Consider the following 21,148-nt stretch of genomic DNA (forward strand, 5'->3'; position numbering starts at 1 on the left):
GCCCAGGCAACTTTGTGAGACCCTCTCTAAAAATTTTAGAAAGCTGGAAGATGTGGGTAAAGTGCCCCTGAGTTCTATCCCCAGTACAATAAACAAAACAACACCAACAACAAAAACCTCTATGTTTCTACTTTTTAAAATTGATGAATGAGAGCTAGGATTGTGGCTCAGTAGTAGAGTGCTTGCCTAGCATGTGTGAGGCACTGGGTTTGATCCTCAGCACCACATAAAAATAAATACATAAAAATAAAGATATCATGGGCTGGGGTTGTGGCTTAGGGGTAGAGCACTTGCCTCGCATGTGTGAGGCACTGGGTTCAATCCTCAGCACCACATATAAATAAATTAAATAAAGGTATTGTGTTCATATACAACTAAAAAATATTTTTAAAAATTAAGGTATCATGTCTATCTACAACTAAAGAAAATATTTTAAAAATTGATGGTTGAGGGCTGGGCTTGTGGCTTAGTGGCAGAGCATTGTGCTGCTTAGCATGTGTGAGGCACTGAGTTTGATTCTCAGCACCACATACAAATAAATAAAATAAACATCCATTGACAACTAAAAATAATTTTTTTAAATGATGAATGAGTGCATAGGTGCTTTTGGTTTTCCTGTTCTGAATTCTATAAAAATAAAACCCAATACTTCCAGAAAGTCACATGCAAATCTGAAACCTTACTTGCCTTATATTACAGGCTGACCTCTGTGTCCCTCGATTGAATGAAGGGGACCAAGTTGTACTAATTAATGGTCGGGACATTACAGAACATACCCATGATCAAGTCGTCCTATTTATTAAAGCTAGCTGTGAAAGACATTCTGGGGAACTCGTGCTTCTAGTTCGACCCAATGGTAAGTACTCTATGCAATACTGGCTATTTGTCATAATTCGTTACTCTTTATTACTGGACATAACAGCCAGAGTGGGCTTTTAAAACATAAATCTGTCAGTTTCCTGATCAAAGCACAATGGCCTCCATTCATACTTGGAGAAAAATCCAAATTCTTGGTTTCCTTACTTCTTTACTCATCTTGCTCACTCTCCTCTATTCTACTACACTCAGTGGCTTTCTTTTCTTTCTTTTTTCTTTTTTTTTCCTCCTATACTGGCTTTCTATTTTTTTTTTTTTAATTTATTTTAATTAGGTATATACGACAGCAGAATGCATTTTAATTTATTATACACGATTACAGCACAACTTTACATTTCTGTGGTTATATACTATGTAGCAGCTTTCTGTTTCTGATATATATGACATTAGAGTATATTTTGACACATACATACAGGGAGTTTAACTTATTCTAATTAGTAATCCCATTCTTGTAGTTGTACATGATGGAGTTTTACTGGTCACGTATTCATATGTGAACATAGGAAAGTTATGTCCAATTCATTCTGCCATCTTTTCTATTCTCATTCCCCTCCCCCTTCATTCCCTTTTGTCAGCATTCACATATCAGAGAGAACGTTCAACCTTTGGTTTTTTGGGATTGTCTTTTTTCACTTAGCATAATAGTCTCTAGTTTCATCCATTCTGATAAACTATCCTTGATTTTTGTATGACTTTTGCCCTCACTTTATTCAGGTCTCTGCTAAAAGATCATCTCAGAAAGGGTTTCTGTTTCTTAATCTATCATTAAAATAGCTTTCCACTTCCCCTAATTAGTTTAGTAGTAGTATTAAGTACCCAGTAAATTCTCAGTAGATGCATAAATAAATTTTGAATTCTGTTCCACTCCTAGAAAATTCCATAATAATCTCTAGTTTAAACAATTTGTGTTTTTAAATCTTGTCTAACTTTTCAGTAGATAATGTGCACTTGCCTAATCATGTCATCTACTTATCTGGACTTGTTAATTCATAACCGCAGATTCCTAGGTTTGAAGAAATGTCAGACCTCATAAGTTCTAGCCCCTTTGCCAATTGCACAGGTCTCTTCTACAGCAGCCTCAAAAACATCCTATCAATGTAGAGTACTTAGTGGTTCCTGAAGCAGTATATTCCGCCTTTACATAGTTTGAATTGTAAATTGAATTAAAGTTTATCTTCCTTTAATCCCTTCATTACTATTTCTATCATTTAATTCTATCATGCAGAATAAGTTTTAATTTCTCTTCCTTTAATTTTTTTGGCAAGAGCTAATTTTACCAGAAATACCCTCCATGGTCACCAATTTAACAGTCACAGAGCCTGAAGCCATTGTTCATACGGCATTGTTTTTAAGTTCCAAGAAAAAATTCCTATGTAATAGCATTGAACATATTCTTCTAGTTTTGTTCTGAACCTGTTGTCCAACACACCCAACCCTACAAAATTTTGCCAAGTTTTTTTTTTATTAAAAAACAAAACAGAGCTGGGGATGTGGCTCAAGCAGTAGCGCGCTCACCTGGCATGCACGGATCACTGGGTTCTATCCTCAGCACCACATAAAAATAAAGATATTGTGTCCACCGAAAACTAAAAAATAAATTAAAAATTTTTTTAAAAACCTCTCAATCTCTCGGATAAAACCAGGCACCTTAGGGACTGGGGTTGTGACTCAGTGGTAGAACATCACCTAGCATGTGTGAGGCACTGGGTTCAATTCTCAGCACCATATAAAAATAAATAAGTAAAGATATTGTGTCCAACTACAACTTAAAAAATTAAAAAATATTAAGTTTTTTAAAGAAGGCACTTTAATTTTATCTTCTCTACTTTGACTTTTCTATTCATAGTCAGTTATAAGGACTTACACAGATCATTCTATCTTGGTTTTTCAAGAAACTTGTTTATTTAGACGTGGTACTGAGGTGACTTATTCATTTCTAGGCATTTTCTGTCACTTAAAGCTTCCTAAGTTTTATACCAAGAATACTGTTCTTTGAATTTTACTTACTCTGTTTTTTCTTGATAATATCTCCTAAAGAACTTAAAAATAATCTGATTTTTAAACTTTCTATGTACATAGGCTCTTTTGTATGCTCTCATTTAATCCTCCTGGCCATCCAGTGTGATAGTTGAAAATAATCCTCATTTTAAAATTGAATACACTTTGGTACAAGACATTCAGTTTTCTGTTCATGGATTCATGACTAGTGCAGAGCCAAAATATGAGCAAAAGCCCATATGATGGCAAAGACATGGCCTTCTTGAAATTTCAAATTGCCTGATTTACACTTTAATTTATGAGAGAAATCCACCTTTCTTGTAAAATATTAGATTTTTTAAAAAATATTTTTTAGTTATAGATGGATGCAATATCTTTATTTTGTTTATTTTTATGTGGCGCTGAGGATCGAACTCAGTACCTCATATGTGCAAAGAAAGCACTCTGACACTGAGCCACAACCCCAGCCCAAAATGTTAAATCTTTCTAACATTGTTTTATAGTCAAAATCTGGGCCAGGACCTCTATTCATTTTCACTGTGGGTCCATCATGTCCATTTGAACTTAAAACAACTTATAATCAAAATTAAGTATGCTTACCAAGAATGTGCTTTTTATTTTCTGATCTTTTTCCCTCTAAGTCTTATTTCTTCTTAGGTAACCTAGTCTCTTTTTGTTGTTGTTGTTTTGTTTTGTCTTTGTGTTCTTCATTTCAGAAATTTATTTTTATCAAAAAATGCATACATATCTGAGAAGGAACCAGGCCTCCAGACAAGAGTAGCAGAGGTCTTAGCCTTGACTCCATATTTTAGAAAGCTTTTCTCTGTCTTTTCTTTAGCCATGTTCCTTTCAATAGGGTCAGGATTTTGCAAGGCCAAGAAGATATGTCAAGCCATCACCTCTAACTTATCTCTCCTTTCTTAAACACTCTTTTTACCCCTCAATTATTTGTCCAAATAGCCCTGAAGCCACTTCTTAGGCCTTTGTAAGCATTTTCCACAGTCTCATTTCTCCCAACTGTGGATCTTGTGATATGTGTTCTCAGGGCAGCAAGGTAATTAAGAGGCAGTAAGTAGTTAGCAGACGAGTAGTGAAGACAAAGCACACATATGGGCCAGGATGTTTACATGTGTGTTTATAGGTCCCCATGTTGTGGAATGGGGCTAAGAAGGTGAAAAGAAATAGTGTATTCTATAGGCTTAGGGTCTAGGTACTGACTCTCCTCATACTATCATGACCATGGATTCTGATTTAGAATTCTCTTTTTAAATCTGGCATATTTTGTTGCTATGTCAAGGAAAGAAGATAGAGCATATATTGCTTATCACTTTGTCCAATATATTTGTAACTTACATTTAGACATTTGTCATATGAACTTCTATTTGTATTCTTGTCCTCAGTCCCCACAATTTAAGAATAGGTCTATTCATATCTACATCTTAGCAGCATCATTTTTTTCCTTAATGTTTCTTCAAGTTACAGACATTTTTAGGCTTCTGGACAAAACCCTTTGTTTCCCCCACAGGTGCAGAAAAGCCCTTCAATTTCACAGCCACTCAGTTCCCACACCCTACATCAGATTAATATAATTAGTCAAAGTGAATTATTTTCTGACAAAAAACTGAAGAGCATATCTAATTCTTATAATGATTTACATTAAGATTTCTATGTGCATTTTTTGTTTTGTTTTAGCTGTGTATGATGTAGTGGAAGAAAAACTAGAAAATGAACCAGACTTCCAGTACATTCCTGAGAAAGCCCCACTAGATAGTGTCCATCAAGATGACCATTCCCTGCGGGAGTCAATGGTCCAGCTAGCTGAGGGGCTTATTACTGGAACGGTCCTGACACAATTTGATGTGAGTGATATCATTGTACAGAAAAAGTGTTTGCCCATATTTTCTAATTAGTTTCATGGTTTCTAACTGCCTAATCTACTTTCCATTATAATTTAGAAATAAAATGGTATCCTTAGAAATGTCTAATAATAAGAAGTTCCAAAACACAATTTTTTAAAAAATTGTTCCCATAATAATTAAGTTATGATTATATAAGTACAGATTTGTTTTTAAAAAGAAGCAGAAAGGAATTTTATATCTATATCATCAGACTACATTTTTTTTCAATAATTAAGCATCTGTTTTTATGAAAAGTAGAAGATGAAGATAAGCTATTACAGACTTTAAAATTATGAATTAAAGGAAAAATAACCTGCTTTGAAGTTTATACCTTGTTATATTTAATCTTTTTCTAACTTTGATCAGTGCAGTCTTTAAAACTCTTAAATAGATTGCTGAATCAGAAGAACATGAATGCTTCTTCAGTACTTATAATCTGTATTTTGATTAGTAAGCATACAGAGGGTTTTAAAATGCTTTGCTAAGAGTATGTGAACTTAATTTGTTTAATTTAGGAAAATCAGGAGGTTTTTAATGTTTTTAAAATGGCCATTATGCGTATTTATTGCTCTGAAGTCATGTGTTTGTAATGATAAAACATTAAAGACACATGTCGGTTTTTTCAGTCTTGGTTCATGTGCTGCAAAAACCTCCAAATTAAATGAAAGTCAAGTGTCCTCTGCAGATGTGATACTTAAAATTTTAGGTACTATTGCTGTGTACAAAATTGTTTTTATCTGTTTTTTAAAAATATCATATATTTAATTCTTCTCAGAACTACATAATTCAGCTTTCAAATTCTGGTTCAATACTCTAATAGGCCCAGGTACATCATTATGTAGATGAAGTATTCAAAGGAAAAAACCTGTTTCCTTAAAGTACAGAAACAATTCTAAAAAATAAACAAGTTGTTGGACTGAAGATTTTTTTTCTTTTTTTATAGCAACTGTATCGTAAAAAACCTGGAATGACAATGTCTTGTGCCAAATTACCTCAGAATATTTCCAAAAATAGATACAGAGACATTTCGCCTTGTGAGTATCTATAATCTTTCCTAAATTTGATCTTTTTAACATAACTTTATTAGAACATTGTTTCTAGACTGGGGGTTTAGCTCAGTGTAGAGCATGTGCAAGGCCCTAGGTTCAATTCCAGCACCAAAACAAACAACAGAACAAAAACATTATTTCTTTTGAATTTTTACAGATGATGCTACACGGGTCATTTTAAAAGGTAATGAAGACTACATCAATGCAAACTATATAAATGTAAGTTGTTTTTTTAAAAATTATGTCTTTGTATTTGAAATAATAGGGACCACTCTAAGCTTTGGGATAAGGAATCTAACTTAGATGGAATATTTAAACTTGAAAATATTAAAACAATATTATAAAAGAAATGTTGAATAGTTTGATGTTGGTATATTAGTATATATATTGAACATTGAAATACACTACTTCCGTTCAGAGATAGATAACCTAAATGTTAAAACTTTTTATGCTAAATGTAGCCTTTTAAATCATTGGAAATACAACAGTCTATCTGAAATTTGGTGAACTGTCTAGAATTTACAATTGTAAGAAAGATTCTTTGCCCCCAGTTGAAGAGAAAAAAAGGATCACTCCTATTTTTTCTTAACTTTGTAATATAGAAATTTTCAAAGGTATAAAGTTAGAACAAAACATAAAATGAAGGACTGAGTATGTGTAGCTCAATGGTAGAGCACTTGCCTAACGTGTGAGGCCCTGGATTTAATTCCCCACACCATTAAAAAAAGATAAAAGTAAAATGAACCTTCATATACACATCTCTCAGCTTCAGCAATTGTCAGTTCAGGGCCAATCTTGTTTCACCTATATCCCCACATTCAGATTGTTTGAGGTAAATCTGTATGTCATATCATTCTATGAATACCTATTCATCTCTTGATGCTGACATCTTTTGAAGTACAGCAAATTGTAAGTGTTAAAAACAGAACCATGAAAGTCCTTGAGAGAAATAATGAGAGAATTCTTTAATATTTCAGAAAGGGGGAGGTTTTATAAGCTTAGATACATGTCTAATCTATAAAAAAAAATATTGATGAATTTGGCAGTATGAAATTTGTAATGTTTGGTATGCTTAAAAAGTACCAAAATCTAGTTATGCCCTGAATTTTTAAAATGCTAGAAAAGGCTTATTTCTTAAATATAAAAGAGCTCTATAAACGATTAAGAAGAATAAAGAGGGCTGGGGATGTGGCTCAAGCGGTAGCGCGCTCGCCTAGCATGCGTGCGGCCCGGGTTCGATCCTCAGCAGCACCACATACCAACAAAGATGTTGTGTCCGCCGAGAACTAAGAAAAAATAAATAAATGTTAAAATTCTCTCTCTCTCTCTCTGTCCCCCTCTCTCTCTCACTCTCTCTTTAAAAAAAAAAAAAAAAAAAAAAAAAAAAAAAAAAAAAAAAAAAAAAGAAGAATAAAGAATTGAAGTGAGCCATGGTGGCACATGCCTATCATCGCAACAACTCAGAAGGCTAAAGGCAAGAGGAACACATTCTTGAGGCTAGCCTAGACAATTTAGCAAGACCCTGTCTCAAAATAAAAAAGGGCCAAGAATATATAGCTCTGTGGTAAAGCACCCCTGGATTAAATTCTCAGTAACCTAAAAAATAAAGAAGGACTAGAGATATAGTTAATGGTAAGCCACCACAGGATTCAATCCCCAGTACCAAAAATAAATAAATACATATATACATACATAATACTTGGATGAGATTTATCAAATTATGTTATATGTATATATGAATATAGCACAATGAATCCCACTATTATGTATAAGTATAGTGCACTAATAAATAAAGATGTGCACTTAAAGATGGGAAAAAAAGAGAGAAAATGGGCCTGGCATGGTTGTATACACCTGTAATCCCAGTGGCTCAGAAGGTTGAGGCAGGAGGATCCCAAGTTCAAATCCAGCCTTAGAAAAATGATTATTCAATTAAAGTAGACGTAGAACATAGAAAATTCAAAGAAAAGAAAATGCAGATGATGTTTTAAATTTCATGGCTATTTTCAAATACAAAAGTAGAATGGTATGAAGAGTCCTCTATGTTACCAGCTTCAAGAACTTTCAAAAGATGGCTAGTCTGATTTCATCTGAGCAGTACCCTCTAAAATTTTTAAGCCTACTTTGTCAATTCTGAGTATTTGAAGTAGTTGAAGTTTTTGTAAATATTGAATTAGTGAATACTGAGCCATTGCTTCTAGAGCAATTATTGAATTAGGATTCAAATATAAGCCAAATCACAACATTTTCATCATAACTTTGTTGCCATTTAAGGTATTTTATTAAATATATAATTAATTCATTGACACTGAACCTATAGCCCATAGTACTGCTATAACTCTTGCCTGAAGAATACTAATCTAAATATTCTCCATTGGACATAAAAAAACATGCAAAAAAAGTGCAAAGCATTCCTAGGAACACTACATAGTAGTGTTATGCATTTATAAACAGAGAAATCACCAACGGAAAGCAACTAATGAAAAATATGGCAGTGTATAGCATGCAGAATGATTACTTGTTTACAGATACAACGGCGGAAAGAGGAAGGCACCGAGTTGTTTTGTTTGATATCAGTTGGAAATATGCCTATTTTGTGACTCAGATGTTTCACAACTCTGAACATGCTTACAGGTGACCAAGAAAGCACCTCAACTGTTCGGAAGCTACATATAAATTTCAGCAAGAAGTCAAATTTAGGGCTGGGGATGTGGCTCAAGCGGTAGCGTGCTCACCTGGCATGCGTGCGACCCGGGTTTGATACTCAGCACCACATACAAACAAAGATGTTGTGTCTGCCGAAAACTGAAAAATAAATATTAAAAATTCTCTCTCTCTCTCCCTCTCTCTCTCTCACTCTCTCTTTAAAAAAAAAAAAAAAAAAGAAGTCAAATTTACAAATACAGAATCTGTGACTCAGGATTAGCTGCTTTAATGTGTACTTCTGATAAGGATTGTTTTATTTTATTTTAGCAAAACCACAATACCATTGTAACACTTAGAACTGAGTTAAACAAAAAAGTATATTCAGCTTAATTTTTTAAAAAGTAAAAGTACAAATGGAAACTGCAGGGAAGCTGGGTGTGGTGATGCACACCTGTAATCCCAGCAACCCAAGAGTAAAGCAGGTAGATCACAAGTTTAAGCTCAGCCTCAGCAACCAAGCAAGGCCCCAAGCAACTTAGTGAAAACTGTCTCAAAATAAAAAATAAAAAGACTAGGGTTGTGGATCAGTGATTAAGCGCTACTGGGTTCAATCTCTAGTGCCAAAGAAAAGAAGAAAAAAGAAACTACAAGGAATTCCTGGGTGTGTTTGTTTGTTTGTTTTATTGTTTTTTTACCTATGAGACTGAAAAATCAAAAAGTTTGATGATATCATATAGATGTAGAATAATATTATACTGCCATTTTTAAATAGCTTTACAGAACAAAAAGGAAGATAGTTTAACATTGGTGTGTTGTCTGCAGAATATATCTGAAAGCGTAGATCACAAATAAGAAAAAAAGGGCTGGGAGTGTAACTCAGTAGTAGAGCACTTGCCTAGCATGTGTGAGGCACTGGGTTGAAATCTCAATATTGCATATAAATAAATAAATACAGGCCCATTGACAACTAAAAAGAAGAAATGAGAAAAAAGATTACCCTCCTGGATTGCCCTATTAGGATGTTGCATCCTAAAGGCTGGGATGGAAGGCAGACTTCTTTTTCTATTCACCCTTTGGTATGCTTTGAATTTCAATTTGGTATGCACATATATCACCTTTATTTTTTTCCAAACTCAAATGTAGTATGATTCTTTTCTCAAATATTTGACTCATTCTGAAAAATTTTAAATACCTTTTAATACCCTTTAAATTGTTATATATGTAAAATCCAAGCTATAACAAATGGCAGGGCTTTGCTTCCTCACAAGATTACAAATATGCTGTTTACAGGTAAATCTTTTTTAATTATTCACTAACTCTCTGCATTTGAAACAAGGTTCTCTCTCAAGCTACTTTTACAACCATGCTAGTGTTTTGGGAGATATTTATATTTAAATCCTGCTTTCCATTAATTAAAAGGTAAATATGTATAACTATTGGATATTGCTAAGAAATTTCTTCCACGGATACTGATAAAGATTGTTTTACTGCTGGGCACAGTGGCACACAACTAAAATCCCAGAGACTTGAGAGACTGAGACAGGAGGATTGCAAGTTCGAGGCCAGCCTCAGCAATTTAGCAAGGCCCTCTGCAACTTAGGGAAACCCTGTCTTAAAATAAAAAATTTTAAAAAGGTATGCAGGGGGATAGAGTTGTGGTTCAGTGGTAGAGCGCTTTCCCAGCATGCGTGAGGCACTGGGTTCAATCCCTGGTGCCACCTAAAAATAAACAAATAAAATAAAGGTTTTGTGTCCATCTACAACTAAAAAAATATTTTAAAGGGGGTGGGGGAGCATGGGGATGTAGTTCATCAGTAAAATCCCCTGGGTTAAATCCTCAATACCGAAAATAAAATTAAAAAAAAAAAAGATTGTTGTACTGATTGCAATTTATTGAAATTCATTATGCTCAGTCTCACAATTAATTAGTGGATCATTTTTATATTGCCAATCATAATAAAAAGTTGTAATACCAAAGTTTTATTTTAATGTTCTTTTCTTTTTAGATGGAAATTCCTTCTTCAAGCATTATCAATCAGTACATTGCTTGTCAAGGGCCATTACCACACACTTGTGCAGATTTTTGGCAAATGACTTGGGAACAAGGCTCCTCCATGGTTGTAATGTTGACCACACAAGTTGAACGTGGCAGAGTAAGTTATAGTTTAATCTTGCACATTGCGTGGGCTTGTTTCAAATTACACTGAATAATAAAAATATTTTCATTGAGTTAATCTTTTGTAACCTTTAATCTTTTTTATGATTTCATGATTTGAATCATTACGATTATGTGCTTAAAATTACGATTGACAGGTACTACTGTGACATAAGTGTTAGCTATTATTATTACCATTGTTATTATTTAAAAGGATTAATGTTTATATAAGGAGCTTGTATATAAATATATAAAGAACTCTTATAACTTAACAATAAAATGACAATCTAGTTTTTTAAATGGGCAAAGCATCTGAATAGACAGTTACCCAAAGAAAATATTCCAGTGGCTAGTAAGCACATAAAAAAATACTTGATCACAGAGCTGGGGATATAGCTCAATTGGTGGAGTGTTTGCCTCACATGCACATGCACAGGCCCTGAATTCAATCCCCAGCACCACAAAAAAAAAAAAAAAAAAACTTGACCGCATTAGTCATCAGGGAAGTGCAGATCAATAATAATGAGACCCCACTTCATAATCAGTACATGAGTGAAATTAAAAAGACAGGTAACAATAAGTGTTGCTAATGATATAGAGAAAACAGAGTTTTCATACACTGCCTGTGGATTTGTAAAATGGTACGGTCACCTTAGAAAAGTCTGGTATTTCCTCAGAAAGTTAAACATGGCTTTACTACAACTCATCAACTTCATTCCTAGATTTACCAAAAGAACTGAAAAAACATGAACATGCAAAAATTTTGTTCACGAGCATTTGTAACAGTATTACTCAAAACAGCCAAAACATAGAAAGACTCACATGTGCCAAGAAACAGTAATATATTCGTATTGTTGGATACTTGGCAATAAAAAAAAAATGAAGTACTTATACATACTTGCTACAACATGGATGAACCTAAAAAACATTTTGCCAAATGAAAGAAGAGTTTTCCTCTTCTTTTTTTTCTTCTTTTTTTTTTCCTTTTTTCCACATATTATATGATTATTTTTATATGGAATAGAATAGGGACAGAAAGTAGATTAGTCATTGTCTAAATTCAGGTTGGGGAAAGGAAAATAGGATCAGGTAGGATGCACAGTGACTACCAACAAGTATCAGGATATTTTTGGGTGTCATGAAGATGTTCTAAAAGTGAATGTGTTCATAGTTACACACGTGTGGATATACTGAAACCAGCCATGGTAGCATATGCCTATAAGCTCAGCAATTCTAGAGCCTAAGCAAAGAAGATCCCAGTTAGAGTCCAGGCTCAGCAATTTACCAAGATCCTGTCTCAAAATAAAAAGAGCTGAGGATGTAGCTCAGTGGTAAAGTGCCCCTCAGTTCAATAAAGTATACTTTTAATGGGTAAGCTATATGGTCATTAAAGCTAATTTTAAAATCTTAACACAGGGTCTGGAAGTATATAGCTCAAAGGCTCTGGATTTAATCCCCAGCACCAAAAAATGAAAATCTTTAAAAATTAATCAGATTATTTGGAGTCTCAAAATATGGCCAAATAGATTAATTATTGTTACAAAGGGTGAAAATGACATAATGTTAATAGTTGATAGTTTTTTGTTTTTGTTTTTTAGTACCAGGGATTAAATTGAGGGGCTCTTGACTAAACCACATTCCTACCCCTATTTTGTATTTTATTTAGAGACAGGTCTCATTGTGTTGCTTAGTGCCTCACTTTTGCTGAGGCTGGCTTTGAACTCATGATCCTCCTGCCTCAGCCTCCTGAACCACTGGGATTACAGGCATGTGCCACCATGCCCTGCTAATAGTTGATGGATCTTGAAAAAGAGTTAAGTTATTATGAGAGTTCATTAAATTATTCTTGCACCCTTTTCTTAAGTCAGAAAGTTTTTTGATTTTTTTTGGTATGGGGGATTGAATCCAGGGGCACTTAACCACTGAGCTACATCCCCAGCCCTTTTTATTTTATTTTATTTTATTTTTTTAAAGGGAGAGAAAGAGAGAATTATTTTTAATTTTTTTTTTTTTTTTTTTTTTTTTTTTAGTTTTTTGGCGGACACAACATCTTTGTATGTGGTGCTGAGGATCGAACCCGGGCCGCACGCATGCCAGGCGAGCACACTACCACTCGAACCACATTCCCCAGCCCTCCAGCCCTTTTTATATTTTATTTAGAGTCAGGGTCACCCTGAGTTGCTTAGGTCCTTGCTAAGATGCTGAGGCTGGCTTTGAATTCATGATCCTCTTGCCTCAGCCTCCCAAGCCACTGGGATTACAGGCATGTGCCAACAAGCCAGGCTGAAAGTTCTTTTTTTTTTTAATATATTTTTTAGTTGTAGCTGGACACAATTCCTTTATTTATTTTTATGTGGTGCTGAGGATCGAACCCAGTGCCTCATGTGTGCTAGGCAAGTGCTCTGCCACTGAGCTACAGACCTGGCCCCCTGAAAGTTCTTAAAAATTAAAATATTTTAAAAATTTGGAGAAACTGGGTTGAGGATGTGGCTTTGTGGCAGATTGCTTGCCTATCATGCACAAGGCCCTGTGTTCAATCTCCAACACCACAAAAAAAAAAAAAAAAAGAAGAACTTAAGTTGATATATGTATGTATGTATGGGTGTGATTTTCTTTGTTTATTTTGTGTGTGTGTGTGTGTATAATTTCTTTGTTTATATAATTCTGTTGATATCAGGTTAAATGTCATCAGTATTGGCCAGAACCCACAGGAAGTTCGTCCTATGGATGCTATCAAGTTACCTGCCATTCAGAAGAAGGAAATGCTGCCTATATCTTCAGGAATATGACACTGTTCAATCAAGAGGTAAGAAGGCAGGGTGTCCATTTGCTAGAACTGTGTTTAAAGTAAAGACTTTGAAAGCTGAAATGTGTTTTAGCCAGAAAAATATCACAAAAATTACTAACCTGTTTTGATGGGACACTCTGGAATTTTATAGAGTATATTTTCCTATACTATAATAAATGTATTTTCAATTTCTACTGCCAAAAATTAGTTGTCAGTATAAAAGCAGTCTGGTATATTATTTATTACTATTTACTACTTTGCCTTAGTTTGTTTGATTACTAAAAAATTCTCTCTGGGAGTAATATAGTAAAATATTTATGAAAAAGTAATTGAAAACTGTCAAATTGTTTCTTTTTTCAAAAGAATAGAGGCAAACACAATCCCCTCAATATTAAGGAAGAAAAATTCATAGGCAAGACCTTCCTATAGGTTAGAGCTTTCTACCTGTTAGTTCTTCTTAGTTCTAACTGGGTTACGCACATTGGCTACCAAAGCCAGAAATGGGGATTGATTAGTAAATGATGGCTCAGTACTCCAATTAGAAGATGTGTGTAGAGGGCATGATGAGGCTGTTAGAGACAGTATCCCATATTCACCGCCGGCAGCTAGGTATTCTGGTGCCCGCCACCTGTGGTTTTGGAGGGAGCCAAAAGAAGTAACTGCTAGAGAAAAGCAGATAGTATAAGCCATAAAGTCCTATGCCTATCCCATAAATGGTTAAACGTTTGGAAATGGAAACTACAACCCTTCTCCAAATTTATGATTAAAAGAGACCAGAGACAAGAACATTTCTTGCCAAAAGGGAAGGAACCAGAAGTTGTGTTATTTATAGAAAAGGAATCTGGTGGGTTGGGATGTAGCTCAGTGATTGAGCACTTACCTCGCATGTTTGAGGCCCGAGGTTCAACTCCTAGTACCACAAAAGAAAAAAGTCTTACTGGGCACAGTGGTACATATCTGTAATCCCAGTGACTCAGGAGGCTAAGGTAAAAGGATCACAAGTTTGAGACCAGCCTCAGCAATTTAGGAGGCCCTCAGCTACTTAGCAAGACCCAATCTCAAATTTTTTAGAAAGGAGAATGGGGCAGGAATGTAGCTCAGTGGTAAAGTGCTCCTGGGTTCAATCCCCAGTACCAAAAGAAAAGAAAAGAAAAGCCTTCAGCTACTGAATGAAGGTAAAATCTGAAAATAAAAAGTTAAATTTTATTCAGATCAGAATGAATTTAAGGGGCTTGGGGGGATATACTCATGGTCTAATATATTCTCCCTAATTGATAATGAAAGATAGTCTGTATGTTTATATAAAATAATATCTGGGGCTGGGGCTCAGTTTGTGGTTCAGTGGTGGAGCGCTTGCCTCTCACATGTGTGAGACACTGGGTTTGATCCTCAGCATTGTATATAAATAAATGAATAAAATAAAGGTCTATCAACAACTAAAAAAAATATTTTTAAAAATAATATCTGTCTTCAATGTAGACTCTTTACTTGGTGCAGTAGTATATGCCTGTAATCCCAGATATAGGCAGGAGGATTGCAAATTCAAGGCCAATCTGGGCAACTTAATGAAACTCTGTCTCAAAATAATACTTTTTAAAAATGACTGTGGGCTTATCTCAGTGGTAGATCACTTGCCTAGCATGCTTGAGGCCCTGGGTTCAATCCCCAATACTGCAAAAAGTCAAAAACAGTCTTTTTATTATATCTACCTGTAGACTAGCACCTGAATAGTAGTTTATTGAATAGTGGCTTTTCTTTATATACCCTGAGTACCTTAGAAACTATGCTAAGTCGTGTTTCTAAAGTTTGAACCACATATAATTGGGAAAATAAATTTGCATGTGTATGTAAATGCATCCATACGTTGATGGACACTGGTCAGACAGACAACACTACCTACTCTTATATATCTTTTGCTTTCTTAACCACTAAGCTACATCTCCAACCCTTTTTCTTGATTTTGATAGAGGGTCACCCCAAGTTGCCTATGGTCTTGTTAATGGTTGGCTTGCTATGGCTGGCTTTGAACTTGTCTCAGCCTTCCAAGTCACTGGGATTACATGCATGCACCACCATGCCATCCATTACTTTTCATAGTTTTTTTCTGGAAACCTCTCCGCATGCACACACTTTTTGGTACCAGAAGATTGAACTCAGGGGCTCTTAACCAGAGACTCACATCCCCAGTCTTTTTATTCTTTTTATTTTGAAACAAGGTCTTGTTGAATTGCTTAGGGCTTCACAAGTTGCTGAGGCTGGCTTTGAATTTACAATCCTTCTGCCTCAGCCTCCTGAGTTGCTGGGATTACAGGTGTGCACCACTGGCAATTGTGCTCCCTTTAATATAAATGGCAATAACCAGTTTTCATAATGTTGAACGACTAGCTACCTGTTAATTGTGTATATGATGTCAAGTAACGAGGTGATTTACAGGTCATTTTATGGAGTCTTTTCAACATTAAGATTATCCCTTAAATGTATAGATGTTATTTCATTCTTAAAGTGAAGGAAGAAGTTAGGCTCTGAAATATTAAATTCCATCCTGACATAGTCAAGACTTGTACCAAGATGTATCTAAGAGTCTTACTCTCTCTATTAGCTCCCCAAAAGGAATAATCACTGGTTTGATCTAGCGATTAATTAATGTCTGGTGATTTATGATCTCCAGTGTTTAATCTACATTTTTTTTTTAATTTCCAAAATTTTATCTGAGTTGTGTCAGGATTAGCTCAGCTTTGTGCCCCGTCCAAAAAATATATTTATTTTTTACTTTACCATTTTTGCTCAATTAACAGATCTTTAGTTAAATCTTTTTTTATTGGTTGTTCAAAACATTACAATGCTCTTGACATATCATATTTCATACATTTGATTCAAGTGGGTTATGCACTCCCATTTTTACCACGTATACAGATTGCAGATTCACATTGGTTACACATCCACGTTTATACATACTGCCATACTAGTATCTGTTGTTAAATCTTTAAGCATTCCTCTGGATATTAATTTGTTTTTGCAAGTTTGCTTGATTATCATCATTTTAAAACTATAAATACAGATATTGAGTTATAAAAAGGCATCGATGTAAGTAGCCAATAAGATAGATACACCTGTTTCCATAAAATAGTTTATCTCTTATTTGTTGCAATTTAGGATATTAGTGGGTTTATGCATTACTTCTTTGTGGGGAGGAAAAGGAGTTGGTTTTGCTCTCCTTCTAAAATTAAAATGACATGAATATTTATATTTTAAAGATAATTCCTAAGTCAAGGTAAATAATTTTTCTTTTATACTTAGAAAAATGAGAGTCGTCAACTCACTCAGATCCAGTACATAGCCTGGCCTGACCATGGAGTTCCTGATGATTCAAGTGACTTTCTGGATTTTGTTTGTCATGTACGAAATAAGAGGGCTGGCAAAGAAGAACCTATTGTTGTTCATTGCAGGTATTCTATTTCCTGTCTATTATGAATGAATAACTGACTTGATATATTATTTTTATCATAAGGGAATAGATATTTTATTGCACCCTTATGTTGTGATTGCCACAGTGACTAATTACTCATAGCTGTGCTCTGATGTAGAAAACAAAGGATATGTTCTAATGTTAATATTTGGCGGAAACTTTGTGATAAGAGATAAAAATAATAATTATTGCACGGATTCTTAGAAGCTTTTGTATTTTAGCATTGCTGAAATTGTAATTTAGATCTGATGATATACAATATTGTAGAAATATTATAGATTGTCTTAGTCTATTTGTGCTGCTCTAAAAAAAAATACTAAAGGGCTAGGGTTGTGACTCGGTGGTAGAACACTTGCCTAGCACATTTGAGTCGCTGGGTTCAATCCTCAGCACCACATATAAATCAGTAAAATAAAGGTTCATTAACCACTAAAAAAGTATTTAAAGAAAAAGAAAATACCTAAGACTAAGTAAGTTATAAATAACAGAAATTTAGTTGGGTGTGTGGAGGCACATGCCTATAATCTCAGCAACATAATGAGTCCCTAAGTAACTTAGTGAGACCCTGTCTTTAAATAAAAAGGGCTGGGGATGTGGCTCAGTGATTAAGTACCCCTGAATTCAATCCCTATAAAACCCCCGCCTCCCCCCCAAAAAATACAGAAATTTATTTCTTAAGAGTTCTAGAGGCTGGAAAATCCAAGATGAAGGATCTGATACTGCAAATTCAGTATCAGATGAGGGCTATTCTCTGCTTCCAAGATGGTCCCTTATTTCTGCATCCTCCATAGAGAGCAAATGCTGTTTCCTTATGGCAGAAGGGATAGAAGATATAGAAATGTGAACTCACTCCCCCAAGCTGTTTTATAAGACCCCTGATGCCATCTGTGTGGGCTGTACTTTCATGAGTTAATCACTTCCTAAATGTCCTGCCTCTTATTACTATCACATTGGTGATTAAGTTTCAGCATGGGGCTGGGGATATAGCTCAGTTGGTAGAGTGCTTGCCTCACATGCAGAAGGCCCTGGGTTCAATCCCCAGCAAAAAACACACACACACACACATACACAATTTCAACATGAATTTTGAGGCACACATTTTGAGGCATACATTCAGATCATTACCTATACATTAGGATGCAGTCTGCAGTTTAGATTTTCTCCTTCCCAGCGAGGTATTCTTGTCTTTCCTGTGACCCCTCTTAGGATACTCATTGAGTGCTCCCACATCTCTTGGAATGAGCCTACCAAATGGGTTTATAGGACATGCTATTCCCAGTATTTCTAGGTGAACAGTGGCAGGCTACCTTTCCTTCCTTTCACCCCAGGTCTCCTTCAGTCCTCAAAAAGCCAAACACTGTGACTCCAACCTTTGCTTCCACTGACCCAGAGATTGGAATACAGAAATTATTTTCTTCCTTTCATAACCATGTTTTAAAGTGCTTTATTTGGAGGATAGTTTGAGATAATTCACCTTTTCAGCACATTGTAAGAGCAAACTTTCGGATCATTAAAACAAATCATAGAACAAATATTTGAGAGGCAAAGTGACAAGAATGATGAAACACATGGCCATCCCATATCCTAAGACTCTAGTAGCTACCACATTCTTGTTTACAGATCATACTTCCAAGAGTTCTTAACTATCCAGAGGTAACTTAATTTTTTTAGAAAACTCTAATTTGTCTAAGGTATAAAATAGTGCTGTCTTCTACACATTTGTTAATGATTATTATAATTCTCTTGTTATGTTTTTTAAGGGAAGTTGCTCCAATAAGCTTATACCTTGTTTAGAAGTTAACTTACTACTTCTCTAATATAAAACCTTAAAATGAAATTATTCTTCAATATTGTTATTCAGTATTTTGATTTTTCTGCACTAAAATCACAAGAATTTTAGTAGAATATCATCAGTAAGATCTTGCCCATATTTATCTTTTTTAGTGCTGGAATTGGAAGAACTGGGGTTCTTATTACTATGGAAACAGCCATGTGTCTCATTGAATGCAATCAGCCAGTTTATCCACTAGATATTGTAAGAACAATGAGAGATCAACGAGCCATGATGATCCAAACACCTGTAAGTACTGTATTTCATGTGCACATGTGAATCTTCAATGATGGTTTTTGTTATCAGTGTATATTTTAAGTTTTATTTTGAGTCATATTTTTATCTTTTTAATTCCTTATCAGCAGCTAATAACCTTTTGCCTGTGAATTCACATCTTTGGCTGGTTTTATACCACTTCAACATTGAGCATAGTTGACAAGTTGCAATAGATACCATATGGTCTAATCTTGTTTTTATTTATTTATTCATTTACTTTTTGGCAGAAGGTACCAGGGACACTTTACCACTGAACTATATCTTCAGCCATTTCTATTTTTATTTTGTTTCAGGGGCTTAACAAGTCACTGAGTTTGCCCCAAAACTTTGATCCTCCTGATTCACTGATTCATCCTCCTGAGTCACTAGAAATAACAGGCATGTGCTACCATGCCTAGCTATGGCCTGCAATTTCTAAAATATTTAACATCTGGCCTTTTACAGAGACAGTTTTTGCCAACATGCAAGTGGCCTACCATATTATTTCTTAAGTATTACAACAGATGTAGAGGAATGTGTCTTACATTGCTTAGTCGAGTAGAATGCTCACAATGATAGTACAATTGAACTGGAGAATCCTGGTAGGCCTGCTTTCAGTGAAACAGCTGTGGTGGAATGCCTTTCTTTATCACATAAGAACTTAAATTCCTCCAACAAAAATATTCTATAAATCAAGCTACTTATCATTCTCCACTTCTCCACTGCCTTTTTTTTTTTTTTTTTTTTTTTTGTACTGAGGATTGAACCCAGGGGTGCTTTGCCCCTGCTTCACATTTAGAGCACATAGGTCAAGTAATCTTATTGACACTTTAGTAATGCTAAAATAATCTTAGCCTGGTGTGGTGGTACATGCCTGTAATCCCAGCAGCTCAGGAGGCAGAGGCCCGAAGACCTCAAATTCAATGCCAGTCTCAGCAATTTAGTGAGATCCTATCTCAAAATAAAAAATTAAAAAGGCTGGGGATGTAGTGGTAAAGTACCTGGGTTCGGTCTCTGGTACCAAAATCATCATCATAATCTTAATACTATAAAATTTCATGTTTCTTGAAGCATACTTAAGAGTCATTGGAGTCAGATGTGGTGGCACTCCCCTGTAATTCCTGCAACTGAGGATTATACTCTAAACAGATGGACCCATGTGACCTAAAAGCCTGTTTTTTGTTTTGCTTTTACATTTGTTATACAAAATTTCTAACATACACAGAAATAGACAATATAATATAATAAATACCTTTTCAGTAGTCAGACACTACTAACTAATACCATGCTTTTTTAAAAAATATTTTTTGTTGTAGATGGACATTATATTTTATTTATTTTTATGTGGTGCTGAGGATTGAACTCGGTGCCTCACACATGTTAGGCAAGCATTCTACCACTGAGCTACAGCCCCAGTCCAGCTGTCTTTTTTTTTTATTATTATTTTTATTGTTGGTTGTTCAAAACTTTACATAGTTCTTTATATATCATATTTCACACTTTGATTCAAGTCGGTTATGAACTCCCATTTTTACCCCGTATACAGATTGCAGAATCACATCGGTTACACATCCATTGATTTACATATTGCCATACTAGTGTCTGTTGTATTCTGCTGCCTTTCCTATCCTCTACTATCCCCCCTTCCCTCCCCTCCCCTCACCTCTTCTCTCTCTACCCCCTGTACGGTAATTCATTTCTCCCCCTTGTATTTTTTTTCCCTTTCCCCTCACTTCCTCTTGTATGTAATTTTGTATACCCCTGAGGGTCTCCTTCCATTTCCATGCAATTTCCCTTCTCTCTCCCTTTCCAGCTCTCTTAATTCATATAGCTTTGTTGCAGAATTTAAATTCAGGAAATAAGAATCTTCAACTTTTCTCTTTCTTTTTTATGATTTTTATAACTCCTCTGAATCTCTTACATTCAATTCTATATGAATTTTAGAATCAGTTTGTCCTTTTTACCTAAAAAAGCCAACTAGACAAACACAAGATTGTCCTATTTATTTATGTATTTCTTTCAATGATGTTTTGTAGTTTTCACTGTAAAAGTGTCGTATTTTAGTCTTTGTGGAGCTACTGTGAGTAGGATTATTTACTTAATTTCATTTTAGAACTGTTTATTACTAAGGTATAGAAATGCAATTGATTTTGTATATTCATCACATATCCTTCAACCTTGCTCGA

General features: G+C 34.9%; 1 protein-coding gene across 12 annotated transcripts in view; it reads left to right on the plus strand.

The window, feature by feature from the left end:
- Ptpn4 (protein tyrosine phosphatase non-receptor type 4) overlaps nt 1–21,148 on the plus strand; it is a 177,514-nt gene that overhangs the window by 146,986 nt on the left and 9,380 nt on the right. For all 12 annotated transcript variants that reach the window (XM_040294127.2, XM_078017252.1, XM_078017251.1 and 9 more), the window contains 8 exons: nt 700–856; nt 4,567–4,733; nt 5,716–5,806; nt 5,979–6,040; nt 10,474–10,620; nt 13,300–13,428; nt 16,708–16,856; nt 18,821–18,956. In XM_040294127.2, coding sequence (XP_040150061.1) covers nt 700–856; nt 4,567–4,733; nt 5,716–5,806; nt 5,979–6,040; nt 10,474–10,620; nt 13,300–13,428; nt 16,708–16,856; nt 18,821–18,956 — 1,038 coding nt within the window. The remainder of the gene's footprint in view (nt 1–699; nt 857–4,566; nt 4,734–5,715; nt 5,807–5,978; nt 6,041–10,473; nt 10,621–13,299; nt 13,429–16,707; nt 16,857–18,820; nt 18,957–21,148) is intronic.

The sequence above is a fragment of the Ictidomys tridecemlineatus genome, chromosome 7 (genome assembly GCF_052094955.1).
Source record: "Ictidomys tridecemlineatus isolate mIctTri1 chromosome 7, mIctTri1.hap1, whole genome shotgun sequence".
Classification (NCBI taxonomy): Eukaryota; Metazoa; Chordata; class Mammalia; order Rodentia; family Sciuridae; genus Ictidomys; species Ictidomys tridecemlineatus.